This window comes from Marmota monax, unplaced genomic scaffold (assembly GCF_021218885.2).
Source record: "Marmota monax isolate L192 unplaced genomic scaffold, Marmota_monax_Labrador192_F-V1.1 WCK01_AAM20220418_F8-fsc00167, whole genome shotgun sequence".
In the NCBI taxonomy this organism is placed as follows: domain Eukaryota; kingdom Metazoa; phylum Chordata; class Mammalia; order Rodentia; family Sciuridae; genus Marmota; species Marmota monax.
The window spans coordinates 856,344-874,403 of record NW_026694116.1 but is presented as its reverse complement, the minus strand read 5'-3'; the positions used below and the strand labels follow the sequence as shown (position 1 = coordinate 874,403).

General features: G+C 57.1%; 3 protein-coding genes across 3 annotated transcripts; 1 reads left to right on the top strand and 2 right to left on the bottom strand.

Moving 5' to 3' along the window:
- Positions 1-130: 130 nt before the first annotated feature.
- Tmem210 (transmembrane protein 210) lies at positions 131-1,949 on the bottom strand. The gene is made up of 4 exons (XM_046465546.2): positions 1,130-1,949; positions 839-974; positions 641-670; positions 131-495 (listed from the first exon to the last, which is right to left on the bottom strand). Exons 1-4 carry the CDS (start codon positions 1,215-1,217, stop codon positions 312-314), a joined length of 438 nt encoding a protein of 145 aa, XP_046321502.1. The 5' UTR covers positions 1,218-1,949; the 3' UTR covers positions 131-311.
- Positions 1,950-3,562: 1,613 nt separating this feature from the next.
- On the bottom strand, positions 3,563-15,327 carry Anapc2 (anaphase promoting complex subunit 2). The gene is made up of 13 exons (XM_046465533.2): positions 15,154-15,327; positions 14,258-14,880; positions 12,976-13,108; positions 11,616-11,790; positions 11,091-11,210; positions 10,604-10,721; positions 9,712-9,893; positions 8,996-9,137; positions 8,747-8,822; positions 8,462-8,665; positions 4,452-4,581; positions 3,991-4,226; positions 3,563-3,909 (listed from the first exon to the last, which is right to left on the bottom strand). Exons 1-13 carry the CDS (start codon positions 15,274-15,276, stop codon positions 3,697-3,699), a joined length of 2,475 nt encoding a protein of 824 aa, XP_046321489.1. The 5' UTR covers positions 15,277-15,327; the 3' UTR covers positions 3,563-3,696.
- Positions 15,328-15,372: 45 nt separating this feature from the next.
- On the top strand, positions 15,373-16,857 carry Ssna1 (SS nuclear autoantigen 1). The gene is made up of 3 exons (XM_046465545.2): positions 15,373-15,518; positions 15,780-15,979; positions 16,309-16,857. Exons 1-3 carry the CDS (start codon positions 15,467-15,469, stop codon positions 16,414-16,416), a joined length of 360 nt encoding a protein of 119 aa, XP_046321501.1. The 5' UTR covers positions 15,373-15,466; the 3' UTR covers positions 16,417-16,857.
- The last annotated feature ends 1,203 nt before the right edge of the window (positions 16,858-18,060 follow it).

The window sequence follows — 18,060 nt, the reverse complement described above, 5'->3', positions numbered from 1 at the left end:
CTCAAGGGGGCACTGTGAGTGGCGAGGGGCACCAGCAGGAATCCTGCCTCAGAAGCAGCTCTCTTTAGAGTCTAGGGGTTTTCTTGGGTTGACAGGGGCCCAGGGTGGGAAGAAGCAGCAGGAAGCTTCAGGGAGGGGGCTGGGCTGGCCAGCTGTGCCAGAAGGTGGAAGCACCAGGCGGGGTGGTTCCCTGCCCCATAACCGAATGCATACATACCACAGAGCAGTCTCCAGGGACTTTGGAGCTTGCAAGGAGGACAGCACACAACCACTAAATAATGTTTAATTCCCCTGCCCAATTGCCCTCCACCCTATTCAGGGGGTGGGGGTGGGGGCGGCTCCTCTAGAGTAGCCTCCATGGGGATGGTCATGAGGCCATGGTCCTCCAGTGATGGCATCATGGAAACCTCCAGTTCAGGGTCCATAAGGTGGGACTCCACGTGCACTGCATGCAGGTCCATGCGATCTTCCTGGACCCCGAAGTGCCCCACCAACCTGCATGATGCAGGTCCAGTCAGCAGGGGCTGGCGGGGCCTTGGCCACCCTGGGAAGGCCAGCCCTTGGAGCAGTGCTCTGTGTCCCTGTGACTGCACTTCCAGTGAGGCACAGGTCACCCCTGGGGCCCTCCTGCGGCACTCACCTGTTGTCCACATGTCTGGTGCTTGGTTCACTGTAGGGATGAAGGTAAGCATGAATACTGCAGCGGTGCGCTGGCCCCTCCCAGGCACACTCCGCCAGGGAGCACCATTCCCAGACCCTCATGACACCCTACCCAAGGGGTGGAGGCCCTGGAGGCTTGGCCTCACTCCTATTGCTCCCAAGCCTGGGGCTCACGCACCCCTTGGCTCGAAGGACTCCAAGTGCCACAACCACGAGGGCGCAGAAGCAGCTAGCGCTGACTCCTGCCAGCACCACAATGAGAGCGATGAGGGCCTCGCGGCTGAGGCCCAGGCTGCAGTCACAGTAGGTTCCAGCTGCAGAGACAGGGCCACAGGGCAGGGCCAGTCACCTGCCTGCAGGGGACTTCTAACCCACCCTCACCCAGAGGCCACCAGAAGGACATAGGCAGGTTGGCCCTGCCTGCAAAAGGGAGGGGCTATGGCTGGGGGCCAAAGGCAGGAGGAGGCACCTGCAGCAGGGATGAGCAAAAGGGACAGACATATCAGGCCCAGGGGGCTGCCAGCCAGGCAGCAGTCAGGTTGGGGACAGGGGGCCATGTCCAGCCCCCAGCCCCACGGCACACCTGTGGACGGAACTTGTCGGAAGGCTCTGACCTCACAGTGGGGCTGTGAGGCAGGGAAGGTGGGGGCAGGGCCTCAGCATCCAAGCTGGCACCGGGATTCAAGGAGTCTTGGTATGGGGCAGGTAGGGAGGAGCCCTGGCCAGATCAGAGGCAGGCAATGGTGGGGCTGGGGCCTTGGTGGTACCAACCGAGCTGCACAGTGAAGGGGGGTGTGGTCTGATGTCAGCCTCTGGTGTTCAGGGGCCTTGGTTCCTTTTGTCAACACAAGGACTGCAGGGCTGGGTGGGCCTGAGCCCTAGGCAGCTGCAGGTCACTGCTGCACAGGGATGGGGCAGGAAGGGGCCAAGGAGGACTGCCTTCATCTGCCTTTATTGGCTGTTCAGGGAGGGTTGGGCCTAAACTGCCAGCAAAGCCAGGTCAGGAGGGCTGCTGGTTCCTCCAAGGGATCCCCAATCACCCAGAAGAGGTTGACAGGGGGCCCTAGCCACACCTGCCCAAGCAGGACCTCAGGCCATGATTCCCTCTGGGGGCAAGTGGTCAAAAATGGTTGCAAGTCTAAATGTCACTGAAGTTAGAGACTGCTGCCTAGGTGTCTATTCCCTCTGAGACCAGGCAGTCACTGCTCAAGGCAGCTTGTCACCTTGGGCTGGCATTGTTAAACCTCCCCCTCCTCACTGAACCTGTGGTTCCAAGGTGGGATGCGGAATAGCCCCACCCTGCCACCACACCCCACCCCTCCCCTAAGGACCTGCCAAGCAAACCACAAGACACCAAAGAGGAAATGCCCGAACTGTGGTTGACCAGGGTGGGGCCTCCTACCAGGTGGGCCCCACAGGGATCAGGGGAAGGGCACAGCCTGACTCCATGGCTCTGATCACTGGGGGTCCAGTCTGACTGCCGGTAAGATGCTCTCCTTTTGGGTCAGCACAGCACAGGTCAGCAGCTCCTGGTGAGGCCGTGACCCACAACTCTCAGAGATCTCCAGGACACACACTGGAGATAAATGCAAAGGCACACAAGAGCAGGGGCGTGCCAGAGGCCAAGGCTGGCACAGCCACCCTGCCAGGCCAGCCTAACAGGTTTGCATCCTGGTTACACGCCCCCCCCCCCGGGGGGGGCAAGTGGTGACCAGGGACAGCAGGGCCCAGGGAGGGCCACCTGGTGGAGAAAATGGTGGGTGTCACAGCTTTCAGGTGTCTGCTTCCACCAGAACTCATGTAGTGGCAATGACACAAGGGCAGTCGTGGAGTGGAGGGGAGCAGGTAGGGGAACCCAAGAGAGCAGACCACTCATGCTGTGGCCAAGCCTGTGGGGCATTGGGAATCCTCACACCATTGCTGAGACTGTCTAGCTTGTACTGCTTCCTGCTCCAATGCTCTAGAATAAGAGGGTGAGGGAAGTCCCATTCAGGACCCCAATGCAGAATAGGCCACAGCTGGAACTGTGGGAAGGGTAGCTCTGCACCCCAGGACAGTGGACATGAGGGGTCCAGGAAGGGTGTCTGGAACAGTGGCAGCGACAGAGCTGAAGCTGGGTGTGGCTCATGGTCTGGGCATGCACCCTGGGCAGGAGCAGAACAGAGGCAATGGTTCCAAAGGGCCTTTGTCACCTGAGGACAGGCCTTGAGACAGAGCACTGCCTGCCTGGGAACAGCAGCTCTGGGGCTGGGACACCCTGCTCAGTTTGGAAGTGTCTCAGGCCAGCCTAGACCCAAGGGGTGAGGACAGTGCTGGGACCTCTCCCTACCTGGCCTCTTGGGCAGAGACTGCCAAGAGTGGCTGGTCCCTGATGTGAGGGGAAGGAGAGGGCTGGCCCATGGTGCTTTCCTTTCCCTGTGCCTGGCCCATACTTGGGACCTCAGGTTTGGGGGACATGGAAGTAACTACCTGAGAACACATTCACTCATGAGCTCTAAGCACAGTGGCCATACCACTCCAGTGTGGGGCAGGTGGACAAATGGCTGATCTCAGGCCACTAGGTTGTGTCCTCATGCAGCCCTTCAAAGCTGGAGTGCACAGACTTCTTCAGGCCACCTTGCAATTCAGGTTCTACAGAGTTTCCAAGCCCCAGCAACACCAGCTGCAGAGCCAGACAGACTGCAGGCTGGGGGCCCCAAGGGCTCCTTCCAAAGGCCGGTGGAGAGGGAGGCTGAGGTGTGGCAGGTGGCTGGCTGCAAAGCAGGGCACTCCTAGGCAGCCCGTCCTCGCTCACTCCTGGCCTCACCTATTGCTGGGCTCTAGGGCCAAGGTGGAGTGGCCAATCCTGAGGGAAAATCAGGACATGTCCATGGGTTCACAAAGCCAGCAGGACACTGAAGGATAAGAACTGACCTACTTTAATCTGCATTTGGAGGGGGTGGGGCTGGAAGGAGCTGGGCAGGAGCAGAAGCCCTATTCATCCTGGGGTCATACTCAGGTGGGGGGTTGTCCCAAGCCTGGGCCTGGCAGGCAGCATCAGCTGCAGCTCTTGGGCAGGCGGTAGACGCCGGCCGAGTAGATGAGCTGCTGGTCACGCACTTTCTTCTGCAGGTAGCCCTGGAGCTCCTGCAGGTCAATCTCTGCCAGTGCGGGGCCGGTCATCACAAACATCCGCAGCATGCTGTAGATGCGCTCCAGCGACAGGCTCTCCAGGTTGGTCAGCATGGCCTGGATGTAAGTCCAGAAGAGCTGGGGACAGCAGCAAGGTGGTCAGTTGGCCTGCCCACTGGGACTGTACCGCTCCTCCCCAAGCCCACCAAAGGCACACACCAGCAGTTCCTCCTCTTTCTGGTCAGCCTGGGAGGCCATGCCTGAGTCACTCTCCTCGTCACTGTCTATGAGCACCATGCTGTCACGGTCCTGAGGTCGCTCCTCCTCGATGACAGAGAAGGTGCCAGGCGGCTCCTCGCGCAGCACACCCTGCTGCAGCCACACGGACATGCGCCGCCGCAGCAGTGCCACAGGCATCTTCACCACCTTGCTCAGCTGCTCCAAGGTCCAGACGGCTGTGCACAGTCACAGGCATGCTGGCATGCATCCTGACAGCCCAGCACGGCCTCCCAGAGGTCAGCGGGACCCTCAGCAAAGGGAAAGAGTCATTGCCCCATGGCCCAGGACTGCCCCCACTGGTCAAAGTGCCGCACCCCATGGCTGGTTATGACAAGAGCAATGCCTGGCACTGGCCCCAGGGTGGCAGAGCCAGGGCAGACTGTTGGGACCTGTGGGCTCACCTTGATCCTGGAAGTACAGCAAGACTACTGCCTGCACGGGGGTTACTGCCACAGATAGGGTGCGGTCAGCCAACTCTACATCCATGGTCACCAGGCCCAGGGTGTGTTTCCAGCTAAGGGTTCGCATGGCCTGAGGACAGAGGTCAGCATGCACAGCCTGTAGTCCTGACCAGGCCATAGAACGAGGCTCAGACTAATGGGCCATGCCACCTAGCACATGTGAGAAAGGGGGTCCCTGCCCACACCACTGCTAGCCCTGGCAGGGAGGTGGTCAGCAAGAACAGACTCCTGAGTTCCAGTTTCTAGCTCCTCACCTACCATAACGTAAGAGCAGGGACCACTGTTATAAGTGACATTGTGCCACCTCAGGACAAAAGTCCACACCCATCCTCTCAGGACCTTAGAATGCACCCTTCCCTGGCTGGAGTCGGCACCAAGGAGAACCTTTAAGAGGAGGTCATGTTAAAGTCAAAGGGAGGATAAGGTCAGGACAGGCACACAGGAGGCAGTGCCTGTAGTGATGTGGCCACAAGCCAGGAAACATCAAGGACTACAGGCAGACACCAGAAGCAGGGGGTGACTAGGAAGGACACATTCCTACAGGTGCCAGAAAGCATGACCCTGCCACTGCCTCGATACTGGATTTCGTCTCCAGAACTGAGACAATATATTTCTGTTGTTTTAAGCACTCAGTTTGTGATACTTTTATAGCAGTCACAGAAATGGATCAACTTTGGTACCAGGAAGGGGTGCTGCTGCATGTAACAAATACCTGAAAACAGAAAAGGCTTTGGAATTGGGCCATGGGCAGAGACTGGAAGAGCGGTGGAGTGATGCAGGTAAGAGCCAGGATGCCTTAAAGGTACAAGTGGATAAGAATGATGTTGGTGAAGGCTCAGGAAGGAGCGCTGTGGTTCCTTGGAGAACACAAACGTCAAGAAGGGAAAACTAGTAGAAATGGAGACCTTAGAAGGTGCTTCTGAGCTGGGCACAGTGGTGCATGCCTTAGATCTCAGTGACTTGGGAGGCTGAAGTGGGAGGATTTGAGTCTGAGGCCAGCTTGGGCAACTCAGTGTGACCTAATCTCAAAATAAAAATCCTTTCAAAAAGTGCTTCTGGTGAAGTTTCAGGTGGAAATGAGAAACGTGTTATTGGCAACTGCAGCAAAAATGGCAGAAAACTTGGCTAAACTGTTCTGCTCTGTGATGATAAGTTGGTACACGCCTGAGACTCCCCAGCAGTGTGTGGGAGTGCAGCCTGGTTACTCCTTGTTGCTTACTGCAAAATGCACAGGTAGAGGAATAAACTGAGGAAGCAGCTGTCAGGAAAGGGGAAGCAGTACTTGATGACCCGTAGCTCTGAAGACAGGACCAGGGTATGGTGGGACAAGTGTATACTGAAGTCAGGTGTGACTTGTGGGTTGACTGGCCACTGTGGCAGATCAGGAGCAGAAGGGCACTCAGGAAGGTCTGTGTATCATGGAGAACATGGTGCTTAAGAACCGGACACCAGCAGAAATGCTACAAGCCAGACTGAAACCAACACAAAAGGAAGGGCCACCAGGACGACCAGTCAGATCTGCAATTGCTGGGGTGGGCTGCCCTGTAAGCCAAGAGGACAGAGTAGCAGGCGGAGTACCAGGCTTCGAGATTCCCTGCAACCCTTGCTGGGTTTCACTCCTTTGGGACTCATGACCCTTCTCTCGAATTTCTCCCGTTGGGAATATCTACCCTAGGCTTGTCTCACCAATGTATTCTGGAACCAGGTAACCTCATTTCACAGCTGGACAGGGAATCTGCCCCAGACAGATCAGACTCCAAGTCACAATTACATCTCCTGAGATTTACATGCTGAGATTTGGGACTTTGTGTTCACATACAAGAGAACACACTTAAGAGTTGATGCTAAAGAGTCATGATTTTTTAGAGATGTTAAGAGAAGCATGCATAAGAGACCTGAATTTGGAGGACCATAGAGCAGACTGTGATGGATTGATCTGTGCCCTGCCCCACATTAAGAGATGTTAAAGTTCTAAATCCCAGAGATACGTGGGAGAAACACAGCACCCCAAGTTCTCTTGGGGCCTTGGGTTAGGAGGGAAGGAACCGTCCCTAGAACCTCAGAAGGGAGTGTGGCCCTATGACATTTCGCTTGTGATCCCTTAATGTTTCTGTTCTCAGAGACCCTAGTCTGTGGCACTTTGTTATGACAGCCCCAGAACACTGGTTCAGCTGCTCTTGGGACCAAGTACTGCTCTGAGTCCTTCTGGGACTCTTGCAGCCCTAGGGACAAGCACCAAGGAACCCTACTTTACAGACAGAAATGGGAGCAGAGCCAGTGGCTTGCCATGTTGCAGCCAACAGAGCCCTCCCAGCTCTGGCTCCAAGCAGGACCTTCCCAAGTGCCACAGCAGGACAGACATGGCAAGACACAGGTGTAAACAATGGGTCACACAGCCACACACATCCATCAAGATCCTCATCCAGGAGCTCTTCTGGCAGCAGACAGGAATTATGGCCACAGGCCTGGCCCCCCTCTCAGCATGGCCCAGGTGTCCTCCTAAGCCACTCCAAAGTCCAGCTAGAGCTGAGAAGAGTACCACCAAAGGGTTGTAGCCCAGCACATTAGGCCTGAGCGAGAGGGTGTGGCCAAGCCATGCCTGGGACCCAAGGTTCAAGCTGGTGGAAGACCAATGGATGCCTCACACCAACAGGGCAAGCAGAAAGGGCAGAGGGAGAGGGCGTTGAGGGTGTGGGCCTGGCCACCCAGAGGTTCTCGACCAGGACGTGGTGGGCTGGGTGCCTGCAGACTGTAAGCACACGTGCCACTGCACGGGTAGGAGCTGGAGATTCCAGGCAGCCAGCAGCCTACCTTTCTACCTGGCATCTGGGAGGGCCATGCAGACGCAGCTCTTCCAGAACCTGAGCTGAGGTGTGGGCAGGCAGCCAGGCTCTCATGGCCACTAGCACAAGCCCATCCCCTCCGTGGCTTCTGTGCTCAGCACTCTCTGCACAGGCTCCCCTTATCTACCTCTAGAAAGCAACACTCTCTCCAGTACTAAGGGGACTCACTGTCCCGTCCAGTGGTAAGTCAGCCTGTAAGCAGGACAAGGCCTTTCATCTGCAGGAGATCCAGCACCTCCTCACAGTGAACAGACTACCTGCCAACGCTCCCACAGCCCAGCTCCCTTGCATCAAGCTCTGGCTACTGCCGGTTCACCCATCTCCAGAGGTCAGGGTTCACCTCCCAGACGCTTTTGTTCCAAGGCCACCTCTCACATCCTCTGCCTGCTCTGCTGGGGTGCCCAGCTCCTTGCAGGCTCCACCACTCACTGGGTAGCACCACATGGACTAGATCCTGTGTTTACTCTGTGTCCAGAGCCTGGCTGGATATCTAGTTGCTTCCTCTCCCCACATGGCTGACCCCTGAACTCCCCTACCCACCTTCAAGTGGGACTCCAGCTCCTGGTACCACTGGGCCCATCTATACTTCAGGAAGCATGTACCACAGGGGGCCAATCCTATTACACCAGCTAGTGACCTCCAGACCAGTGGTCCCCTCTCTCCCTGGTATGCACTGCCTGCTCCCCTCGCGCTCCTTGCCCTACCCCTGGGCCTCCCAGGGCTCTTATTACAATTGTACAATTCTAGTCCCTGAGTGCCTTTGAGAACTGGACAGCATCTTTGGGAAAAGAAAGCCAGGAGGAAGGTTGGGAACAGGACAATGGAGGCCAAGGGGGCTAGAGAGTGGAGATCACAGCAGAGATGCAATCCTGAATGACCCTAACAGGGGGGAGCCATGCACAGCAGAGGAGAGGGAGCTCAGGGCAAGGGGCTTGCTGTGGTCTCAGGTCCCTGAGTCAGGATGACAGCTGAAGGAGCACCTGCACACACACCATAGGAGCACAGCCATGCCCACGCCCCTCCTGCAGGGGTGGCTGGGCAGGGACCGATCCAGAGAGAGCAGGAGTTGATGGTGGACTAGAGACAGAAGAGGCTTGGCAGCCATACCTTCAGCTTCTCATACTTCTTGCAGTAAACTTCCAGGGCTGCCCTGATGTCCTCGGGGACCTCCAGCTTCTCATCCTTAAAGGGAGGCCAGAACTCACTGGACAAGATAACAGCATAAACCCCAAAAGGTGGTTGCTCCTCCACAGGCCGCTTCTCATCCTCCTCTCGGATGTTGGCGTTGATACGGCGGGAATCTGCCATGTCCTGAGAAGGGCAAAGCATATTACCAAGGTCCTGGCTGGAGGAGTAAGGTCAGGGGCTGGGGAGCCGGCTGTAGACACCCACCTTCAGCATGACCTCACAGAAGTGCATTGGGGCCTCACCAAAACGCAGTTTCAGCAGCTCCACGTTACGGATCTCCCTGGAAGATTGTGTTTCTGGGAGGGGCTGTGGTGTGCCCCACCCCAACCGACATGTGCAGCCCAGAGCCTGCCCAGGCAACCCACCACCAAGAGAGCAGAAGTACAGCTCCTGTGGCTGAGAAAGCAGCAGGCAGCACCCCCTGGAGGTCAGCGGGCACCTCACAGGCCTTACCGCTCAGGGCTAAAGCTGAACTGGTGCAGGAGCCGGTCGGCCAGCAGGGAGCGGTACTCGTTGATGAAAAGGTCTTTGCTGCCATAGATGCTGACCAGCAGGCTGATGATATCCGAGGAGCGCCGCTTGGAGCTTGACTTCCCTGGCCCAGGGGGAGTCACATCACAGGCACCTCAGCAAGGACAGGAACACCCCAGAGCCCACCTTGCTGGACACCGCAGCCCAGCACAGCCTGGAGGGCTCACTGCTCCTTGATGTGGCTGGGAATGACCCAGTGATTCCCAACAGACCTAGGCTCTGATCCCCCAGCCCAGCCGTCTCACAGAGGTCTTGCTGAACCCCCATCCAGGCTCAGGAACAAACTAAAGGACCTTGGGTTTTACTCTCAGAGACCAAAGACTAACTATGCCAGGACAGGAGCAGGGCAGGGACCCACAGTCATCAGAGACCCCACACAGAGGAGCCACAACCCTGCCATGAACCCAACTCCTCCACAAGCAACATCCACAAGGGGTGGGGTACCTCCCACAACTGAGGTGACCAGTGAAGGGGCACAAAAAGTTGGCTGATGTTGACAAGGCTCTGACCTTGGATCCCGAGCTTAAGGTGATGGCTGCTCCAGACACAGTGAAGCAGCAGACCCCTAGACAGGCCCGGGAGGGGAGGGGAGGGGAGGGGAGGGGAGGGGAGGAGAGAAGCTGGTGGGGCGAGCTGACCTGGGTCAGCATCCACAGGGTCAGGCACCCAGTCTTCAGGCTCTCCAGAGTCATCCTCACTATCCTGGCCAGTCTCCAGGCTGGCTGGGTCGGTCTTGGACAGCTCAACAGCCAAGTCTCCAGTTCCATCAGAGTCCCCAGTCAGCCCTGCCACAATCTGTCGCACTGTGTCCTCCCGTGTCCTGCCAGGGTGAGTGCTGCTGTCCTCACTGTCTGAATGGCCTTCACAACACCCACCCTAACCTTAGACCCAGTACAGCCATGCCAATACCACCTGACCACCCCTATGGCCAGTGCCAATAGATTGGTACTAAAGACAGGCACATCTGAATTTCCAAAACAGATTCAATACCATTATGGGACCAGTGAGGACCAATACGATCAGAAACCCAAAGACTAGTCTAATTGTGGTTAGGAAACAGCAAACTGACCAGACACCTGCCAGCTCCTGCTGCTCAGGTCCTTGGGCCCCACTCCCTGAGCCCAGAACCTTTGCTGCCTGAAAGATTTCTGGGCAACTGTGCCAAGGCACCTGTTCAAACACAGAGCCTAGTTCTCTTCTCTACTCTGCAGGAACTGGTCAGCAACAAGGCCAATGCCAAGTAGACAAGTCTTTCTCTCTGTGCTAAAAGGGGTGCTGGGAAGAAGCTGAGGTTGGGCCTGTGGCCACTGTACACAGAGCGTACAGTGATACCATAGCGATGTGGACAGGTATCCCACACTGTCAAGGGGAAAGGAACCCCTGGCCTGGGCCAGTAGACTTTGTCAATCAGGATAATTCTCAAGTTCCTGCTGTCCTGAGAACCTCTGGCTTCCACTGGACAGAACTATAAGAAGTTCAGTAGGACAAGAAAGCTGAGTACAGTGGCTCCCAGGCAGCCACAGCCCTTACCTCAGGTAGCGGCGGATAGGCTCACAAGCCACTTCCAGGATGACCATGGAAGGATCCAGGACGCGCAGCGCCTTGATGGCAGAGATGTAGAGAGTGATGATGTCGCATGTGTTGACGCCTACGGCCAAAAGAATAAGGCAGAGCTCACACAGTGCCCAAGATAAGAGCCTCCCTGGTGCCAGCAGATCACTACCCTGGGTCCCATCCCCACCTCCACCTCCACCCACTTTCAGGATTCTCCAAAATTCTTCAGCAGCAAGCTCTCCCTCTGCCAGGCACTCTGTTCTGAGACCATGTCCATCCCAGGTCAAACTAGGCAGGTCATGATTTCAGAGAATTGAAGCTGAGGTTGGCCACAGCTCCCCTGAGAATCACAAAAAGGCTGCTTCCTACCCATCGCTTCCTTAAAGCTACAAGTCTAGGGCTTGGCATCTAGGAATGGCATCTGAGCCCAAGGGCTGAAGCTGGCAGTGACTGTGTGGGGCACCTGGGTGGAGGAGCCGAGTCTCCAGAGCAGCCCTGAGGGACACGAGCAGCTGCTGCCTCTGGTCAGTCCGCTCCAGGCAATATTTGAGGTCCTCGATGGCTGGCCGGGAGTCTGGAAAATCTGCAAAGAAGGGGCATCACTCAGGGACAGAAAGGTGTGTGAGCATGTGGCTGGTGAAGGTGTGCCTAGTGTGCGAGAGGACATACAGTTTTGCAGAGGCCCTGGATGAGAGCCACCTGTTGGGCACTGGACCTCAATCACCCTCGACACTTTTCTGTGTTGACCATTTGACCAAAGAATCCCACAGGAAAGAAAAGACAAAAGTGATGCCCAGGACCAGTCCCCAAGCAAGAACCAAGACTGAGACAACAAAGGAGTATAGACACCCAGAAGCTACAGTAGGGAGGGTCCTGCTTCACTTGATGCACCACCCTGCAAGGGCTGTAGGTGCAGCTCTAGAGGGGACACAGCAAAGGTGCTGAGGAAGGCCCCGGTAAGTGATGCAGGAGTTGGGGCAGGACCAACCTCGGATGATGCTGAAAAGCTCCTCAATGCGCAGGCTGGCATAGATGCGGTAGAAGAACCTCTGCACATGGCAGCGCCAGCGGCGCAGCGTGCTGCCAGCCTCAGGGGATGCAGGTCTGCTGGGGCCATCCTGCAGGAACACTTTGCCCAGCCAGCCAACCACCCTCTCGATCCACTGTGAGAGAGCACTGGTGTGTGAGGCACTGGGACACTGAGCAAGCTCCAGCTGACCCAGCAACTGCCCACCATCTGGCTAGATAACAGTGAGCCCCCAAAGCCAAGCATCCGGGGACCAGAAATACATCAAAACGTGCAGGATAATAGGCTCCCAAATGGGCGTTTCTGGCACCCCCAAAATCAGTACAACACTCATGGATGTCAGTGCCCACATGCATCTCTGGTAACAATGATCCTAGTGTGAAAAGATGGCACACATGATCTGCATGCCATCCAATGACTTAGTGAGTAAAACCACTCTTGGAACCACAGACGTGACTATCAAAAAACAACTCCTGTGCAAAAAACGCAACATACAATGAAATCATCCATGTGTGTAAACCCATAGGAAGACATTCTGCCATGTGGACCTGTGGACACACACAGATCCACAGACCAACAGCAAGACCACCCTGAAAGTTTACCTTCTCCACTCCACTACCTGGAGCACATTACACCTACCCATAGTAGCTAGCCCTTGCAGGGCTCCCACCTGCTCTAGATCAGTACAGTGGGGGCATCCATTTTGACCACCCCAATGCAGCTAATCTGCACCTACAGGAGACAAAACACCTGGAAGCAGTGGGGGGAAGACAGGAGAAACAGGAGCAAGTGGACAATCTCAAGGGCTGGGCCCAGCTTCTCCACAACACTAGGAACCCAGAGCAGAGTCACAGAACACACCTTGAGGTCCTGCACTGGGACCACCAGCCCCTCATTGCAGGTTGGTCCATAAGGAAACTGCTAAGGGAGCCCACACTTAGGGCAGCAGAGAGTCTGAGTCAGGCATGGTGGTGCACACCTGTAACCCCAGCTACGCAGGAGGCTAAGGCAGGGGGACTGCAAGTTCGAGAACAGCCTTGGCAACTTAGCAAAACCCTGTTTCAAAATGAAAGATAAGAACTGCTGGGGATGTAATGTGGTGATAGTGCATGTCTGGGTTCAATCCCCAGCACAAGTGGATATGTCCTCATTGTTACCAGAGACCAAAAGGACTAAGAAAGCTTCAACTACTACCTGGTCCTGGACCCGGTCCACCTAGGCTAACACACTCTGGCTGCTTCTACAGTCAGGGTATGAGGTTTGTCCAAAACATAGTCCCACCCCTAGTGTGAGGAGCACAGTCCAAGAGGGGGATCCTTACCTTGTGGAACTCTCGGAGGAAGGAGCGCTCATACTCGCCCCGACAGCGGTCCTCCATCCTCTCCCGGGTCACCTGGTGCAGTGTAGTGGTCACCGCCTCGGCACTGACCCGCTCCAGCAGACTGAGCCTGTGCCTACAGGAGAACCCTGCCCGTGGAGCACCCGTAACACACACCTGCCCCTTGCCCAGGTCAGCCCTGCCTAGAGTACATGCCAGGTACACACTACCCAACACCCAGTGCCCAGAGAATCTCTCCCCACAGCTCTCCTGATGTGGGGAGTGAAGGCAACTCTACTAATGACATTGAGGAAAAGCTGCTGGCAAGACAGAGCACTGGCAAAGCACTGCCCTTCCTGTCTAGCTGGTCTCTGCTCAGACTAGGGCACTACTATTCTCTGTGTAATCGATCAGTGGCAGTAGGCACAGCTACCAAGGCACAAGTCTCATCTAGGGAGGGCTCTGACACACCACTGCCCTGCTACATGAGTACAGCTGCTAATGCTTGTACTTCCAGTGCAGACCTAGACCTACAGTAGCAGATGAGATTTGAGAGAAGAAAGAAGGTTACTATGTTAAGTTACACCTGGGATGAACATAGCAGAAGCCCTTCAGGGCCTCCTCCATGCTGGCCAGCCACAGAATCGCTCCCTCAATCACCTAACAGACTTTCCCAAACTGCATCACTGCCTGTTGTTCAACGTGGCAAACCACCACAGATGGCTACAGAGGAAGAAAAACTCACTAGAAGACTACAATAGGATGTGGCTCTAACAACAGCAGAACCTCTTTTCCCCTCTGAAGGACTGGGAAGAAAACCTGTTTACCGACACAGTGGCCTAATCTCCGACACATTTGGGAAAGAAGAACCAGCAAGCACATCCTTCACAATTACAAAGTGAGGACTCCCATGGGAATGAATGCTATTTCTCCCTCAGTGAGTCTACAAAAAGCACAGTAGAATTCTGTGGAGCCCAGCAAGTCTGGAATCAAAAGAAATCTGCTAATGCAGACGCAAGCCATGTGGGGTCTCAGCAAGGCCAAAGCTGAAACCCTGGGATAGATGTGAGTGACAAAAGGCACTTCTGTGTCCAGGATAGAGTGTTAACTTGCCACACAAAGATCCCTCTGTCATGTCTCTGGCTATCAGGACAGCTGGAAGACGACAAAACACAACCCCGCCCCCATCTAGCTCACCAGCTCCCTACGAAAAACAGCTGGACCCAGAGGAGTAAGTGGGTCATTAGGAGGTGCAGGGGCACAACTACCAGGCAGAAGTACTCACAGGACCTGGCTGAGCTGGTGGAACTGCTCGAGCGCCTGGCGGCACCAACACTGCTGCTTGTCACTGCCACATCCTGCACACAGAGGACTCTGCAGGAGCCGATAGTACCGACGTCGTGCATACCGACTGTCCAATTCCCCCTCCAGTTCTGGATCTGTGCCCCCTTCCCCTTTTCTCTTACTCTGCATATAGACTCTCAGGAAACGCCCATAGAGGCGCTGGACCATCTCCTGGAAAGTCCTAGGGGTGGAAAAGAACAGAACCCCCCGCAACATGATGTGGACCTTTTCCCGCAGCCCTTGGGCACCAGTGCCCATCAGCAAGCCCAGACGAGTCCATTTCTCCAGGAGGTCTAGGCTGCGCAAGTAGGGGTCCAGGCGGCTCTCCAGCAGGCCAAAAGTGTCAAGGAGCAGCAGAAGGCACTGGGGTTCATCGGCAGAGTTCTCGCGCTGGGAGATGGCATTCCAGAACTCGGGAGAGATGTTCGCCTGCAGGTCGTTCTGGAGCACCTCCACGAACCACTCCTCCAGGACTGAGTGCAGACCATGGCCCCTCAGTACCTCCACCGCCGCACGGAGCTCCTCCTCCTTTGGCGGGACCGCACCGCTGGTCCGGGAGGACGCCTGGAGCGCGGAAAACCGTTGAGGAAAGGGGAGACGGCGCAGACGGGGGAGCAGAGGAGCGGAGGAGAGGCTGTGGAAACCCCGCTGCTCCCACCCGCGGCCGACGCTAGGGAAGGGCTACCAGGGGAGCGAAACGAAGCGGGACAGTGGAGGAAAGAGGCGGCGCCACAGCGCGCAGCGGCCGAAGCCGAGTGGACCCTGGGATGGACGGCCTAAAGCGCGCAGGGTCCCGGGAACCTCGCGCGGGCCCGCCGCTCCCTTCCCGGGCCTCACCAGCCCCAGCGCAGCCGGCGGCACCAGCCCGGTGCTCACGGTATTCCAGGCCACCAATAGCTCCTGCCCAGGCCCGCCGCCGCCTCCCACTGCCGCCGCCGCCTCCGTAGCCTCTGTCTCCATCAGCGCCCACCGGTTCCCCGACCTGCCCTGCGTGGCTCCCGGCGATGACGTACGCTGGGCGCGGCACGTCGACGTGAGGCACGCGAGAGGCGCACGGCGATGACGTCAGGCGGCGCGCTACTGGGGGAGTGCGCCGGCGCGAGCCGAGCTACGCCGGCGGCGGTTGAAGCGGCGGGACGCGTTGCTGACCATGACCCAGCAGGGCGCGGCGCTGCAGAACTACAACAACGAGCTAGTCAAGTGTGAGCGGCGGGGAGTGGGGGGCAGAAGGCCGCGGGGCGGGGGTCTGGGCCCCGCCTGCCTCAGGGAGGCCGCGCGAACCGGCCGGCGCGAGCCCAGAGCCGCGTCTTTCTGGACCGCGCCTGGCACGGTCCTGCGCCCCGGAGGCCAGGCCGGGACGTGCGCGGCTCGAGCCGGCCTCCACCGCCGACCTCCACCCGGGAGCGGAGGCTGCCTCCGCCTCGGGCCCACGGCGCGGTGTCCCCCCCCCCCCCTCCGCTCAGGCATCGAGGAGCTGTGTCAGAAGCGAGAGGAGCTGTGCCGGCAGATCCAGCAGGAGGAGGACGAGAAGCAGCGGCTGCAGAACGAGGTGAGGCAGCTGACGGAGAAGCTGGCCCGCGTCAACGAGAACCTGGCGCGCAAGATCGCCTCTCGCAACGAGTTTGACCGGACCATCGCGGAGACAGAGGCCGCCTACCTCAAGGTTGGGCTCCTACCTGTGCCTTGCTGGCATCTTCGACTGGGGCAGCGTGGGCAGGCCAAGAACCGCGGCCGCTACAGGCTTAACCGTGGGGCTGCCTGCGAGGCCCTGCATCCTCCTTAACTGTGGTGCGTTGTGCTCAACGAGAGGAGCAGAGCCTACCGCATAGGCCAGAGCTAGCCCAGCCTGTTTCACAGGGCGGGAGGAGAGGGTTGTGGGTCAAACTTAGGAAGGAAGGGGGCCCTTCCCAGATTCCAACACCTCATGTAAGGGGGCTGAGGCAGAGGGACTGATGGCCAAAAGCAGCAGCAACCTTCTCTCTGTGGCTCCAGATTTTGGAAAGCTCACAGACTCTGCTCAGTGTCCTGAAGAGGGAAGCCGGGAACCTAACCAAGGCCACAGCCTCAGACCAGAAGAGCAGCGGAGGCAAGGACAGCTGATGGGCTGGGTGGGTAGGGGCCTGTCTCAAATGTGCCCCATGACCACTCAGCCCTCAGCACATCTGTCTTAAAGCATCCTCTTCATGGCAGCAACTGTCTTCTCACTGTTTCAGGTGCCCAGAGGGGCTGTTGTCAACCTCTACCAGCCTAGGGTGATAAGAAAAACCCTAGGCACAGCCCACAGGGGTGGGAAAGGTTCTACCTCTGGCTCATCCAGGCAATGAGGATGTTGGGCTCCAGGTCAGCTCTGCAAGGGGCCTCTCTTTTGAGGCCCCCATGTTCTCTTGGGCTGCCAGAAAGATCCTGGTTCTAATTTCAGCACTGTGGAAGCCCCTTACTTTGTCCCACCTCAGTCAGCAGGGTCCAGGCGAGACAAGTGGGGAAAGGGGCCTCACTCACCCCAGAACCCAGGTTGTCAATAAAGGTTGTTTTTGTACAGATCCTTACCAGCCTCCTATCTGCCTAGCACATGGGCTGCCAGACACCTGCAGAGCCAGAATGCAAATCTTGTCCAGCTGTGGGGGCTCCTTCTAGGGAGGGGAAGGCCTGTAGTGGCTTTCCCTGTGACTGCTCCTCTTATTTCAGGGACACAGAGCCGAGGGCCCACCTTGCCTAGGTCAGCCCCAACCTCAGCTCTTCCAGTAGAATTGCTGATCCTGTCCCCTGTCCTATGAGGGTTTCTGCCACACGCTATTGTCAAGCAAAGAACCTGGGCTAGAGATAACTAGTGACCCCTAAGTACCCACACCAGCCACAGGAAACCCAGGTCCTGCTCAGTAGGGAATAGGGGGACTTCACCCATGCCCATTCTTCATGCCAAGTTCTGCTGCTGGCAGGGGCTGGTGTTCCTCCCTAGCCATACACCAATCGTTGCCCAGTTCTATCCTTCCAGGCACCCTGGGCCCAGCTCTGTTGGCCTTCATGGGGTCCCTGCAGCTGCCCAGGGTCTGGGCTTGTTTAAAGCTTGTGTTTGCCAAGAGGGTCCAGAGGAAATTGGGCCCACCCCTCCTGGGCAACCAACTACTCTCCTCCCTCCAAGAGCCTGGTTGGACAGCAACTCTGATCTTGGGTTCAGCTCTCCAGGATGCAACACTTGCATTTGGCACTTGAGTAGCTGTAGACAACCCCAGCTCTGCACTGCAGCTGAGCATGTTGGACTCCAGCTGGGGCTGCTCCCCAGCAGGTAGCCCTGTCTCTCCCTGGCATCTGCAAAGCTGTCTGCTGCCAGGATCTTGTTGTAGGCTATTGTGGGTCAAGGAGCTTCCAAGGCAAACATAAGACAAGATCCCCAAGGCTTCTCCCACCTAGTACTCTTGCACCTCCCACTCTGTCCTGCCTTGGCACCCTTCCAGGCTCCTGGCCCCTGACAAAGCCACTTTGGACCTGATAGCTGAAATACACTCACCTTCCCACTTGGAGTTTAGGCCCCTGGTTCTAGATTTCATCCTAGGATGAAATCCAGGATGAGTTCCAGACCTGACTGCTGCTTCCCACTGTGGGCTCTGGAAGGCTGGGAGAGTGGGAAGCAGGATAATGGGTTGTGGTGGATAAGAGCTGGGACTAGTAGGACCTCAGATGAGAACCACTGGAACTACCTCCCACCCTCCTTGACCCAGGCTGGCCCTTCACCCTGTTCTCAGGCTG